This window comes from Sebastes fasciatus, chromosome 12 (assembly GCF_043250625.1).
Source record: "Sebastes fasciatus isolate fSebFas1 chromosome 12, fSebFas1.pri, whole genome shotgun sequence".
Classification (NCBI taxonomy): Eukaryota; Metazoa; Chordata; class Actinopteri; order Perciformes; family Sebastidae; genus Sebastes; species Sebastes fasciatus.
Window position 1 is genome coordinate 19,155,914 of NC_133806.1, and position 11,924 is coordinate 19,167,837.

General features: G+C 38.7%; 2 protein-coding genes across 4 annotated transcripts in view; one reads left to right on the plus strand and one right to left on the minus strand.

Annotated features, from left to right (window-relative positions):
• The window catches only part of creb5b (cAMP responsive element binding protein 5b), a 42,572-nt gene extending 39,048 nt beyond the window's left edge, over window positions 1-3,524 (plus strand). For all 3 annotated transcript variants that reach the window (XM_074653888.1, XM_074653886.1, XM_074653887.1), the window contains exon 11: window positions 134-3,524. In XM_074653888.1, the coding sequence (XP_074509989.1) occupies window positions 134-288 (155 nt within the window). In that variant the 3' untranslated portion in view covers window positions 289-3,524. The remainder of the gene's footprint in view (window positions 1-133) is intronic.
• Window positions 3,525-3,567: 43 nt separating this feature from the next.
• Window positions 3,568-9,679, minus strand: cpvl (carboxypeptidase vitellogenic like). Its single transcript, XM_074653889.1, has 13 exons — window positions 9,524-9,679; window positions 9,220-9,401; window positions 8,678-8,799; window positions 6,554-6,668; window positions 6,366-6,424; window positions 6,170-6,249; window positions 5,999-6,065; window positions 5,691-5,813; window positions 5,009-5,140; window positions 4,802-4,900; window positions 4,490-4,663; window positions 4,192-4,374; window positions 3,568-4,105 (listed from the first exon to the last, which is right to left on the minus strand). The coding sequence occupies exons 1-13, from the start codon at window positions 9,526-9,528 to the stop codon at window positions 4,007-4,009; spliced, it is 1,440 nt and encodes a 479-aa protein (XP_074509990.1). The 5' UTR covers window positions 9,529-9,679; the 3' UTR covers window positions 3,568-4,006.
• Between the last annotated feature and the right edge of the window lie 2,245 nt (window positions 9,680-11,924).

An 11,924-nucleotide genomic window follows, 5' to 3' on the forward strand; every position in this document is an offset into this window, starting at 1 on the left:
GTTTATTTTGATATTATTTATCATCATTTGTTTTACTCCATTATATTTTGAAGCCTCTGTGTAGAGCTTGAAGGTTTGTAGTATTTACACTACTCTACACACATCCTCATTGATGTCTCTGCTGTCTCCTCAGGTCCAGACAGCAGTCCGGCGGGCAGTCCAGCGCCAGCGTGCTCCCAGCAGCAGGTCATTCAGCACAACACCATCACCACCTCCACCACAACCGTAGGGGGCAGCAGCGTGCACGGGCAAACCAATCACCGCACAGACATTAACCCCATCCACTAGGGACAAGAGAGACGTTATAACCCCAGCCCAAACTCCCCCTGCTTTCTGAGGGTCGCCAGCTGCACATGTATGCTGACCCCCACCCCTCCCTCCATCAAGAAAAACCTCAAAGGCCTGTGAGGCTGTTCTTTATACAGTAGCTACAGTATGTATTTTTATAGACCAACCCTATTAACGCATAAATGTTCTATGGTTTGCTGCCTAATTTTTTTTAATCTGTTTTTTAGCGAAAAAAGGAGTTTTGCTAATTTCATGCAGCGTTTAAGTGACTTTTTCTGTTGTGTTAATGGTACAAAATGGACGTAAGCCTCAGACTGTCATCTCTATTAGCAGACTTTGGGTCTCTGTATGCCTGATGGACTGAAAAATGAGTTCTCTGAATATCACTTACAGACAGTGTGTTGAGTGTATGCAACAGACACTAAATTGTCTGTGAAGTTGTTAAGTCAAACTGTCACCATGATGTCTTGAAGACAGGAATATGCAAGCAGGTGTAACGATCCTTTTCTTTCCTAGAAACGTATATGACTGTTAACCTTTTTTCCCTGTTCTTAAAGAGTGTCATAAAACAGTGAAAACATGATCAAATGGAAGCAATACGTCGCAGTATTGATCATCTTCTCTACCGTGTGTCCACATTCTGATCAGCATGGCCAAGCCACTCTGGTCCCGAGGACATTACGATGCTGTTACAGCTACAGAACTGTACACTGTGATACCAGTGAGGCAGCTCGGGAGTCTAAACAAACTCCTTCGCTCTCCAGGACCAACTGAAGCTTTAATTATTGAGGCCTCATTTTTGTCTGTTTGTGCATCTGGATTTTAGGATCCATAGTTTTGAGTATGCATGGGAATTATGTTTTGCCTTCTTTCCACTGCAGAACAAAGTTCAGCAATGGTTAAAGAAAGAAAAACAAAAAAAGAGTGTGAGAAAATGACTGAGCATGATTCTTTTTTTTTTTTTTTTGACTGGCATCCCACAACTGGCAAAGTGTTTTTAAAGAGGAGCAGTTTATGCCTGTGCTTTTCCAAAATGTCACAATGTGCCTGAATCTCTCTTAAAATCTTCCGTTGGCTTTCTGTAGACAGCGACTGTTCTTCTTCAAACAATCAAAACCATTTAATTCTCTGCGTTTTATTAATGAGTCGTCTCTGTTATCGGCTTTGTCGTGGATGTCTGCTGCATGTAAGCTCAAAAACCAGCTGACCAAGGAGAAAAATACCCGCTTTTCCATTTGACCTCTGACCTCTTCATCAACTTCTCTTCCTCTCTTTCTCAGGCCTCCTCTGCCGAGCGATGGATGTACTAACCTTTTTTTTTTAACCTCCCTTGCAGCCTTGAATCTTCACGCCTTCTCACGTTGACTCCTCTTTCTCTCTTTTCCTACGACCAGGAATGTCGACTCATTAGCATGATGACCATGATGCACTGTGTTTTACAGTAGGATGGATGAAATACATTCCACTGACAGGTGGAGCGATCGCAGAGCTGTCTATGCACTTTGTCCTCTGTCGTGTCAGAGGGTAGAATAGCCATATTAAGGTCCGAGTAATTCTCAGTGATCCCCCTCCCCCCCTTTTTTCACACACCAGCGCGAAACTTAAATGTGTTTGGCTTTATGGAGAGACTGTGCCTGGCATGCATCACATGTCTGTAGATAAAAGAAGGGAACCTATAGGTGCTCGTATTGTAAGGACCCTGCACCGTTAAGTTTGTGCTCTTTTTATTCTGAAAAAAAAAGATGAAGGATGTGAATTGAAAAGCTTTATCCTCATTATGGGTTACATTCAAGTTTTGTCAAAGCATTCGGACCGTTTGAGTCTGTGTGTGCAGTTTGATGTGTGTCGATGGGAGAAATCGATTCTCTTGAAAAGGGCTTTGTCGTACCAACCCTTTGAGCTGAAGCTTGCCTTATGTTAGGTTGTTTTTTAGACCATATTTAGACTGTTAGACCATTCCAAATTAACCTCTTGCATGTGAAATTTATGACCTCAAAATACTTTCAACTGGAATCATTTTAGAGCTATTTTAGAGTTAGATACAAAAGTCTCTAGTTTCCTTTTTGACATTTGGGTCCAGGTTCAGTAAAAAAGATATTTGTTACTGCAGAGGCAGATGAAAAAAGGACAGATGGAAGTGCAGTGTGAGTGTGTGGATTTGTGAGAGGTGGAGAACAATTCCTATGTATTAATGATGTTATAATTGTATTATTTTAAATCTAAAACTATAAATATTGTACATAATGTCAGTAATTTCTGTAATCCTGTACATGTAATGCAACCACCTTTCTTTTTGAAGGGAGTAAATGTGTGGTACATGTTTGTAAATAATGTTCGCATAGCACTTGTTGCCTTTTGTTTGTACGTCGAGGCTCATTTTCAGCGCTTAAATACATTGTTTATATGTAATGAACTGATGAAATCCATTCTGACCTGCATAACTTTGTACATTTTTTTTTCGTGTGTCTGTAATGACATTGTCTCCATTTTTGTTTTGCATTTGTACAGATGTTAAAGTATCACTGCAGTTACATTACGGTATGAAAATAAAGCACTTGTTCTGTAACATACAACTAACTGATGTGATTTGATGTCACAATTAGCTTGTACTTGAAATCCGGTGACACAAATGTTTTCTGTGCAGATAACCAGAGTACAAAAATGAACTGAGAGATTAATTGAGTATTTTAGGAATTCTATTAAAAAGAAAACTAATGTTGACATCAAGCGATCAACAGTATTTCCCCGATGCTTGTCCTTGAAATATAACTGCTCATTAAATAGTTAGGTGCTTTAAAGGTTTAGAATACTCATTAATTATTGAACCGTCTAGACATCTTGATAGATGCCTGATGAAATAACATGACAGTTAACTTCAGTACACAAACATGTCTGTCAAAAAGTAACCAACTAAAACTACAGAACACTGCAGCACGTCAAATATATTTTAAAGCCACATGAATAGCCGAAAATAATGAAATTAATAGCAAGCATTGTTTATTGTTGTAACATGCAAAGTGGCCCCTATTCTTCAGAGGTATGAGTCATCTAATATTGTTTTTAGGATCTATGTTCAGATAATAAGAAATGTAGTTGTATTAACTTTTTTAAAAATGCATTGAATGACAAGTTTTGTGAAGTGCTATTGTTTAATTTCTGTCTTTCCAAGGAAATTTCTTTGAGCACAGTGACCCCTGGTGGACAAATCCCATTCAACAACAGGTGTGTCAATTAATTTTAAAAAAGGCTTCTCTGATCATTAAGACACTCAGATTTAGAAAAAAAAAAAAAAAACATTTTATTTCAAGACAATTCATCTCTGGTTTCAAGGTGTTTTCTTTATATTTCATCATCAAGCATGTTCTGATTGAATGCAAAAAAGACTATTTTCCTCATACAATCAAACAGAAATAAACATGAAATAGTTTTCACGGAGCTTAGGTCTGATAATCAGACTGAATTGGCGGTCATTAACACATATTTTCACTATTTGATGATTCAAATGTCTGGATCCAGGCTATGAGAAACTTATTTCATTCGCAGTCCAACGTCCCACACCGAATGTCACCTCTGCTAAAATACTGGGGGAGAAAAAAATCCAACAAGGTGCTGATTTCAATTGGCTGAGACAATCGACAGTCTTTCAAATCAACAGTCATTAATCAAAAATATGCTCTTTAAAGTGGTTGTGCTTATGTGTTTCCGCACCAAAAACACATCATATAAATCCCTTTGTTGAGAGGAATCTGTCAATCATGTCAAAGGACCTCGCCGGTTGGTCGTAAGGCAGAATGTGTCCTCCTCCTCGGATGATGACCTGCGTGACAAGAGGAAAGAATTTAAAACAGGTGTTCACAGAGTTCCTTTCACATTGTTTTTCAACTGTTGTTATTAACCGCCCACCTGGTAAAACTCTCCAACTTGTCTCACATAACCTGCCACCTCGGTGTCGCTGGGCTGAAGCTTCCAGTGGAAGCGAGGGGCTGTTTTGTACTCAGCCGCCCCGGTCCAGTTGACGGTAGGCAGGAACCTCTCAGTCAGTGGGGCTGCTACGATTACATCCAGTTGACCACTGTAGATTAACACCTGGGTGTATGTAGAAGAAATGGACCAAACAGGAAGAGACTATTAGAGAGGGATTTTCTAAGCAACATACAACTAAACAAAATACAACTACAGCGTATAATCCCACACCCCTCACCCTATAGTTGTCCATCAGCACCCCCAGCCACGGTTTGATGCTCTTCATGACATCCTGCAGAAGGTGCTTCTCCACCTCCGAGCCGTCGTGGAACGTCAGGTTCCCCACATGGATGGCACGCCGCACAGCTGGCAGAATCACAAAGTGGGAGAAGTACTCCTGGTCTTCAGGCTCCTGTGGTACACAAAAAAGAGCAAATGTAGTGGGTTAAGACTATTTTAAGTAATAATTAGTTCAGATGTATGTAAGGTTTTGCTCAAAGAAGAAGTCCCACAGGCAGCTTTGAGCCCTGCCAGCAGTGTTTCTACGTACGTGACATGTCATGTAGTTGTAGTAGTTGGTGCAGCCGGTAGCATTTTGAAAGAAGGAGGGATACGGTTCAACGTCACCATTCAGCAAGCTATCAAAAACCTGAAGTCAGACGTTAACAAAACAGTCAGCTAACGATTAGAAATGAATGAAAATCTAGACAAATGATGATAAAAATCACAGACTTTTCTGACATATGTAACCTCTTACCTTAAAAGCCTCCAGCCACTTCTCCTGCTGGATGAGTTTAACCCCAAAGTCCGTCTGCTCGACGACGTACTGCTTCTGGAGTTCGTCTATCATACCTGTTTGGTACATGAACTCAGCATAACCACCGAGCATCTGAGATAGAAAAAAAGTCAAACATTATACTCGTCTCATTTCTACATTGACATGTCTGAACTGTAGACTACTACACCAATAACACCTGACGGGGTCAAGCTGAAGAGAAGTGAAAAGCTCCCTGCCGGAGCGTGACTTTTTTTTAAGTGTAGAAACATGAGAAAAAGGGGAGTGAGAGAGTTATTAACCAACTTTCTGGTTAACAAAAGACTTAGCAGCCGAAAGTCAGATTGCTTGATGATTGCTCCTCATTGTATGAGATGAGATGAGGCATGAAAGAAGAGATGAGATTAGAGATGCAATGAGATACTAGATGAAAGATGAGAAAGTACAATCTGGAGACACAGGAAATAGGCCTTTTTCACTGCAGACAGTTTGACAGTAACACCTGTGCTTTTCCTACTATGACAAGTCAAAATGTCTGCAGTGAGACAGGCCCATTCATTAGTCAAGATGATGAAGTTTAAAATCTAATCAGCCAGAATAACTGATTGTGTGTTCAGAGGCTTTAAAGAATATCAGAAAAAATTACTTTTTGTCAGATACGCACCAGTTCTGGATCACAGAGCCCGTCACCGATAGCCATCCCCATGAAGTTAATCTTCACCTTGGCAGTGGGGTTGTTTTTATGAATGTAGTAAGAAATGGCAGGAACATACTTCCCTGCGTAAGACTGCATGGGGACAGAGAAGGTTTACAAGCTCCAATTTATCCAAAAATATGTTCCATATCTTGCATGACAAGCATCTAATGAGTATAAATTGTGTGTCCAAGTTAAAAAGCCACTTGTATAACACCACTACTATATCAATTAATATTAATTTTACAAAGCTTGACAAGATATAAAAACAAACATACCTCCCCGGTTGCATAGAACTCATTGGACTGATACTCAGGAAAGATCTGGAAGAACTGTGTTAAAGCACTTTTAAAGAAAAAAAAGGAAGAGATGGGAATAAAAGTTAGTAATCATCAGACATCAGACTCATAGATCCAAGTGACAATGACACTATGTGTGAGTTGTTTCACCTGTACAGATCTCTGCCGACATCATCCTGGTTCTGAGCAAAACCTGCGTCCTCATCAGTGAAGCTGAAACCCGTTCCAACCTAGAAAAAACAAATACTCTTCCTCAAAGACTTGTAAAAGTTCATGACACCTTGAATGAAAGCGGTGTTTCATGTTGTGGCTTTTTTTGTCTGAGGATTGAATAAGTAATACGTACCGGATTGTCAATGTACAAAACTGAATATCTCGATGTCCAAGCGTAATCCCTCATACCAACTACAAAGACACAAAACACAGAGTAAATAATGCTCCAATATAAACTACACAGGGCTCCAGCTCATTCAGTTCAATAAGGATTACAGTGCATGTTTATGTATGCCGTTGTAGTACCAGATCGGTTCTTACCAGTCAAGTTCTTAAACACCACATATGGTCCATGTTCCACAAAGAGACCGAACATGGAAGTGCCACCGGGTCCGCCTTGCAGCCAGAGCAGCACCGGAGCTTTATCTTGGTTTGCCTGTCAGTCAGGGCATCACACAGAAAGTTAAGATCTCAGCACCACCCAGTGGTTACTTCAGTTTATTAACAATAGAGGTCAGGTTTAGGTTCATCAGACTGTAGAACTGTGGCAAACAATCAAAGTACAATGTCAAACATCTGTCTTTTATCACCGAATATGTGAATATCAACACCAGACTATCAAATTTAACAGATTTTCGGCTGAAATAAAAAAAAAAAAATTATTTTAAAGTCTCAGAAATGTGTTTAAATATGTGAGTGACATCAACTCTCATACAGTATACTAATAAACACCGACTCCTGTAAATGGTAGCTGTCACCTATAGAAGCATCTTCACAGAGGCTGAACTGAGAGGATGAAAATGGACTGAATGGAGAGTCATTTTTTAGGGAGATGAAAATAAATGTCATGCACTATAATGTAGGGGTCTAAGAAAATATCAACACACATGAGTATCGCGATATTATGTTGTGCGATACTGTATCGATTCTCCAAAACACTGTATCGATTTTAATTAACCTCATAAAAATCTGGCTAAATAACGCTCCAAAGTTACGCTAAATTTTGGCGAGGAAACACTGGCATGGTTTTCACAGGGGTTCACCTTGACCTCTGACCTCAAGATATGTAAATGAAAATGGATTCTATGGGTACCCACGAGTCTCCCCTTGACAGACGTGCCCAGTTTATGCTATTCCAATGCAGTTTGGGGCAAAAACTATGCATTGTTTTGCATGCAGTATAAATGTGTTATTTTTGCCAATTCTAAAATGGTTTATTTCTGGTGTGTTCTTTACACTATGACAGTTTTCCTAAAATTATACTTCGCAATATATACAGTCGAAATGTTACTCCAGTATCATGATACGCATCGTATTGCCAGATTCTTGCCAAAACACAGCCCCGGTATAATGTGAGGTTCTATAAATATTCTTTATCGCTACAAATATTTCACTCAGTGTCATGCAAGTGGCATGTGACATTACCACGCTGAAACATGAAATGCAGATATGAGACTTGGTTACTGATTTACAGCTTTTACCAAAAACAAAGTTCACCAAAAATAGCTCAGTCTTCCTGCAAGACCCTGGTTAAAAAACACGTGACTTTTAACACAAAACACAAAGTCTACCGTCATAGCTTACATTCCCCCGCTGACTGCAGCTGACTAAATACACACAGGTGCAACTCCTCATCACAGGTTGGACTGGGTAAAGAATACCTCAAGTACAATCAAGTTGAGTTCCAAAGAAAACAATAAGCACGAGAACGAGTATTTATCTAAAAAATATCTGCTTCCTCCTTTTTGTGATCCTGTCCTATAAACTGCAGCACTGACAGTAATGTAACTGTGTAATATGGAAAGTAGAAGTCTGAGCCTACCATCAGTGCACCCCAAGGTCAAATCTCCTCAATGGAAAAATGATTCTCAACATTGGTGCACAATAAAAGTTGCATTGTGTGTATCCTACCTGCCCATGCAGCACCACATGACAGACCCGAGGTTAGCTGTGAAGAAGGTGTTGCTTTGTTGCTATTTACTGTGCTGGATTATCTTAATTAGTAACCTTCAACATTAGAAACCAGCTAAAGATATAATTTAAGTTAAAACAATATTTTTTAGGAGTTGGTGAAGACCAAACCAGAGGAAAAAAGACCACAGATGATGCTGCTCCATGTGTGCTGCATGTGTAAGTTGGTTATTGTTAACCAGAATTAAATTTGTTTAATAATACTGTATATGCCAGCTGTGTGTAAAATTAGTGATTTTTTTTAAAATGCTACCATGTATACTAAAATCACTCACAATATCTTTAAATCTTTATACTGTATAGGCTTTTATATTAGTATTAGGGTCTTTTTCACGGCAGATATTTTCACTTGTCATAGTAGGAAAAGCACAGGTGATACTTTTCAAGTGTCAAGCCATGCCAGTGTGAAGGTGAGCCAGCATGCACAACAACAGGGCACTCATTATTAATGTTAGTACTGAAGTCTGAGCCTACCATCAGTGCAGGGAAGAACCAAAAGAAGAGGTTGCTGTTGTATTTCTTGTTGACAGTGAGGTACCCGGCATGACTCTTGACGTTTGCACCTGGCAGATCTCCTACCAGACTCAGTTTCCTGGCTGGAACAAAAAGAAGAAAAGATGTCTGTAGTATGATTTTTTTTTTTTTTTTAAATTGAACAAATTCAAATTTACAAGCAACATGGGTCATAGATTATTGCATTCGAGTAAAAGGAAAAGATGCATACAGAACAAGAACAGATACAATATGCAAAATGATATATGAAAATAATAATGTATTAAATTAAGGGCAAGGGCTGTATACCTGTAATTCATATTCTTCTATTATGCTAAGAAGTTTCAATGCATTTTTGTTTTTCCTAGGTTTCACTTTCATGTCTGAGGATTTCACTTTCAAGTTTCCCAGATGAGAAACCTTTGGGAAAAGCCAGTCATGTATATCTGCAGTGTGAACTATAACCAGGAAAACTTGCTGTGCAGTATTAAGGGCTGTATAGTAATGTGGGTGCACTTATATACCTTCATCTATGGCTCCCTTCTCCAGGTATGGAGTGAGGAAGAGAGGAGACCCGGGGTCGACTCCATTCAGGCCGCTGACAGGGTGAGATTTTCGGCAGAAGAAGGACGAGCAGCGCCGTGATGAGAGAGCAGAGTCCAGACAGGCCACCAGAAAGAGGAAACCCAGAGTTTCCCTCCACAGCCTGCCCAATAGTGACAACATTAATATCAGACTACAGACATGCTCAGTCATGTGTGCACCTCAAATACCACAATACTACTCACATTTCAAAACAATCTGATCTTTTAATTTGTTAAAACTCACCTCATGTTCACTGTTGTTTCTATGGCAAACAGAATAAAGTGCAGCCTTTAGTCAGAGAGACGTGTTGTGAAGTCTGTCAGCTGTGTGGACTGACTAAAACCGAGGAGTCACATGATCAGCTCTGCGGTGGTCACGTGACACATTTAGATCACGTGGTCATTGTTGTTTAGTTCATTCTTTTTTAATTCCTCAACGAGGTCTTGCAGGAAAACTTCTATGTTCAGTTCAGTTCAGACAACTTTATTTATCCCCAAGGGGGCAATTCATTTGCAGCATTCCCAGTCCATACATACATCCATACAAAAGACAACCAATAATTAGTTAAATCAAAGGAAACATATTAAAGGCATGGGGCAGTTGGAGGGACAAGTTACAATAAGAACCATATAAATACATTAAAAAAAAATAAGAAACAATATATGAGAACAACATCAGGACTATGCTAGTTGAACATAATGGTTAGAAGACAAACAAATGGGATACAAAGCTAACAGTTAATTAGAGTTAAGCATTAACTCCAATTATGTATTATATACTACTGTATGTATACAGTCTATGATTTAGAAGGATAATTCTGAGCATGTAGGTCTTTATAATGACCCATTTGATCCCTTCTTGTAAAAAATGTTTCAATTATCACATTTTAAATGGGGCAGTTGTATTCATAGATTAATTGAAGCACACACTTTATATTATTTCCTGTTGAGCAGTGTTCAAGTGTTTCCCTTAAACTCACTGCCAGAATAATGCTCAGTCAGCATTTGTAGTTTCTGTACACTTTATATAATAAGGAAGGAAGCATAAAAACTGGGACACGAAATGACTGGTTTGCTTCTCACTGTCATCTCGAAACTTGATAATTAAAAAGTTGTGTAAAGCCTCCAGGTTTGACTGTGATAGACTGGGACACCTGTCAATCAAGCAAAAAACACCCCAAAGTCAAATCTCCTCAATGGAAAAAATTATTCTCAACATTGGTGCACAATAAAAGTTGCATTGTGTGTATCCTACCTGCCCATGCAGCACCAGATGGCAGACCGAGGTTAGTTGTGATGAAGGTGTTGCTTCTTTGCTATTTAATATGCTGGATTATCTTAATTAGTAACCTTCCACATTAGAAACCAGCTAAAGATATAACTTAAGTTAAAACAATATTTTTCAGGAGTTGGTGAAGACCAAACCAGAGGAAAAAAAGACCAAAGAATAATGGATTTGGATTCATCAGGTGGTCAGAAACACAACTCCAGGGAGATAATAATGCTGCTCCATGTCTGCTGCATGTGTAAGTTGGTTAACCAGAATTACATTTGTTTAATAATACTGTATATGCCAGCTGTGTGTAAAATTAATGATTTTTTTTTTTTAAATGCTACCATGTATACTAAAATCACTCACAATATCTTTAAATCTTTATATTGTATAGGCTTTTATATTACTATTAGGGTCTTTTTCACTGCAAATATTTTCACTTGTCATAGTAGGAAAAGCACAGGTGATACTAATAACACTAACGATGACGGTCTGTTCTTTTCAAGTGTCAAGCCATGCCAGTGTGACAGTGAGCCAGCATGCACAACAACATGCCACTCATTATTAATGTTAGTACTGTGTGTGTCCTGCTATGGATGTCAGAATGCTTGTCTTTAAAAAAAGCTATTAGTGTCCATCAGCACCTACAACCAAAAAGTGATTTAAGTATAAATGCTGGGATTTTAAAGCTTCAGTTTTTAATGTTTGGCCACTTGGGGGCAGAAGAACTCCAGAATAAGCTGGGTGTGGTGTTGACAGATACTTTATGTCCTACAATGCAGTGCACAATGGAAATGAAGACTCACAGCTGGGAAGGAAATTGTGGACTGTGATGTGACAGCTCATGTGAGGAGGTTGGGACTGTAACACACTTATCTGCAGCATATAAAGCTGATTTTGCTTGAATCTGTCTTGGTGGCAATTAAAAAAATTAGTGTTATTTTTAAGAACCTTGCAAGGCTTGATGATAGGTATGCTTGAAAGGCAGTTTTGATAGGTATCTCAGGCTATCACACTGCCATGCTGCTGCAGCTCATTTTCCTTTTTTGTAACCTTTAGTTGCTTACAGTTTAGTTTAGGGCTGCACAATTAATCAACATTTTATCAAAATGGTAATATGGCTTACTGCAATTTTCAAATCACAGTATTTGTTAAAATTGCAATATTTGTCAAAATAGCATTTTAAATTAAATATTGTCGTGCTGCAGAGATGTTCTGGCCTACACATCATATTCTACAGGCTTAAGAAAACATCTTTGTTTGGTACAGATCTCCGCAAAAAAAACACCATAATCATTTTAATATGTTTTTCAATGAAAATGAGAACACATGTAAAAATTCCCTTTAAAATCATCATAACTAATATCATATA

Coding starts and splice junctions, on each gene's coding strand:
- cpvl (XM_074653889.1), bottom strand. Junction 6,066..6,169: donor GTCGGCAGAGATCTGTACAG/GTGAAACAACTC, acceptor TTTCTTTAAAAG/TGCTTTAACACAGTTCTTCC. Junction 4,106..4,191: donor AAGTTGGAGAGTTTTACCAG/GTGGGCGGTTAA, acceptor CTTGTCACGCAG/GTCATCATCCGAGGAGGAGG.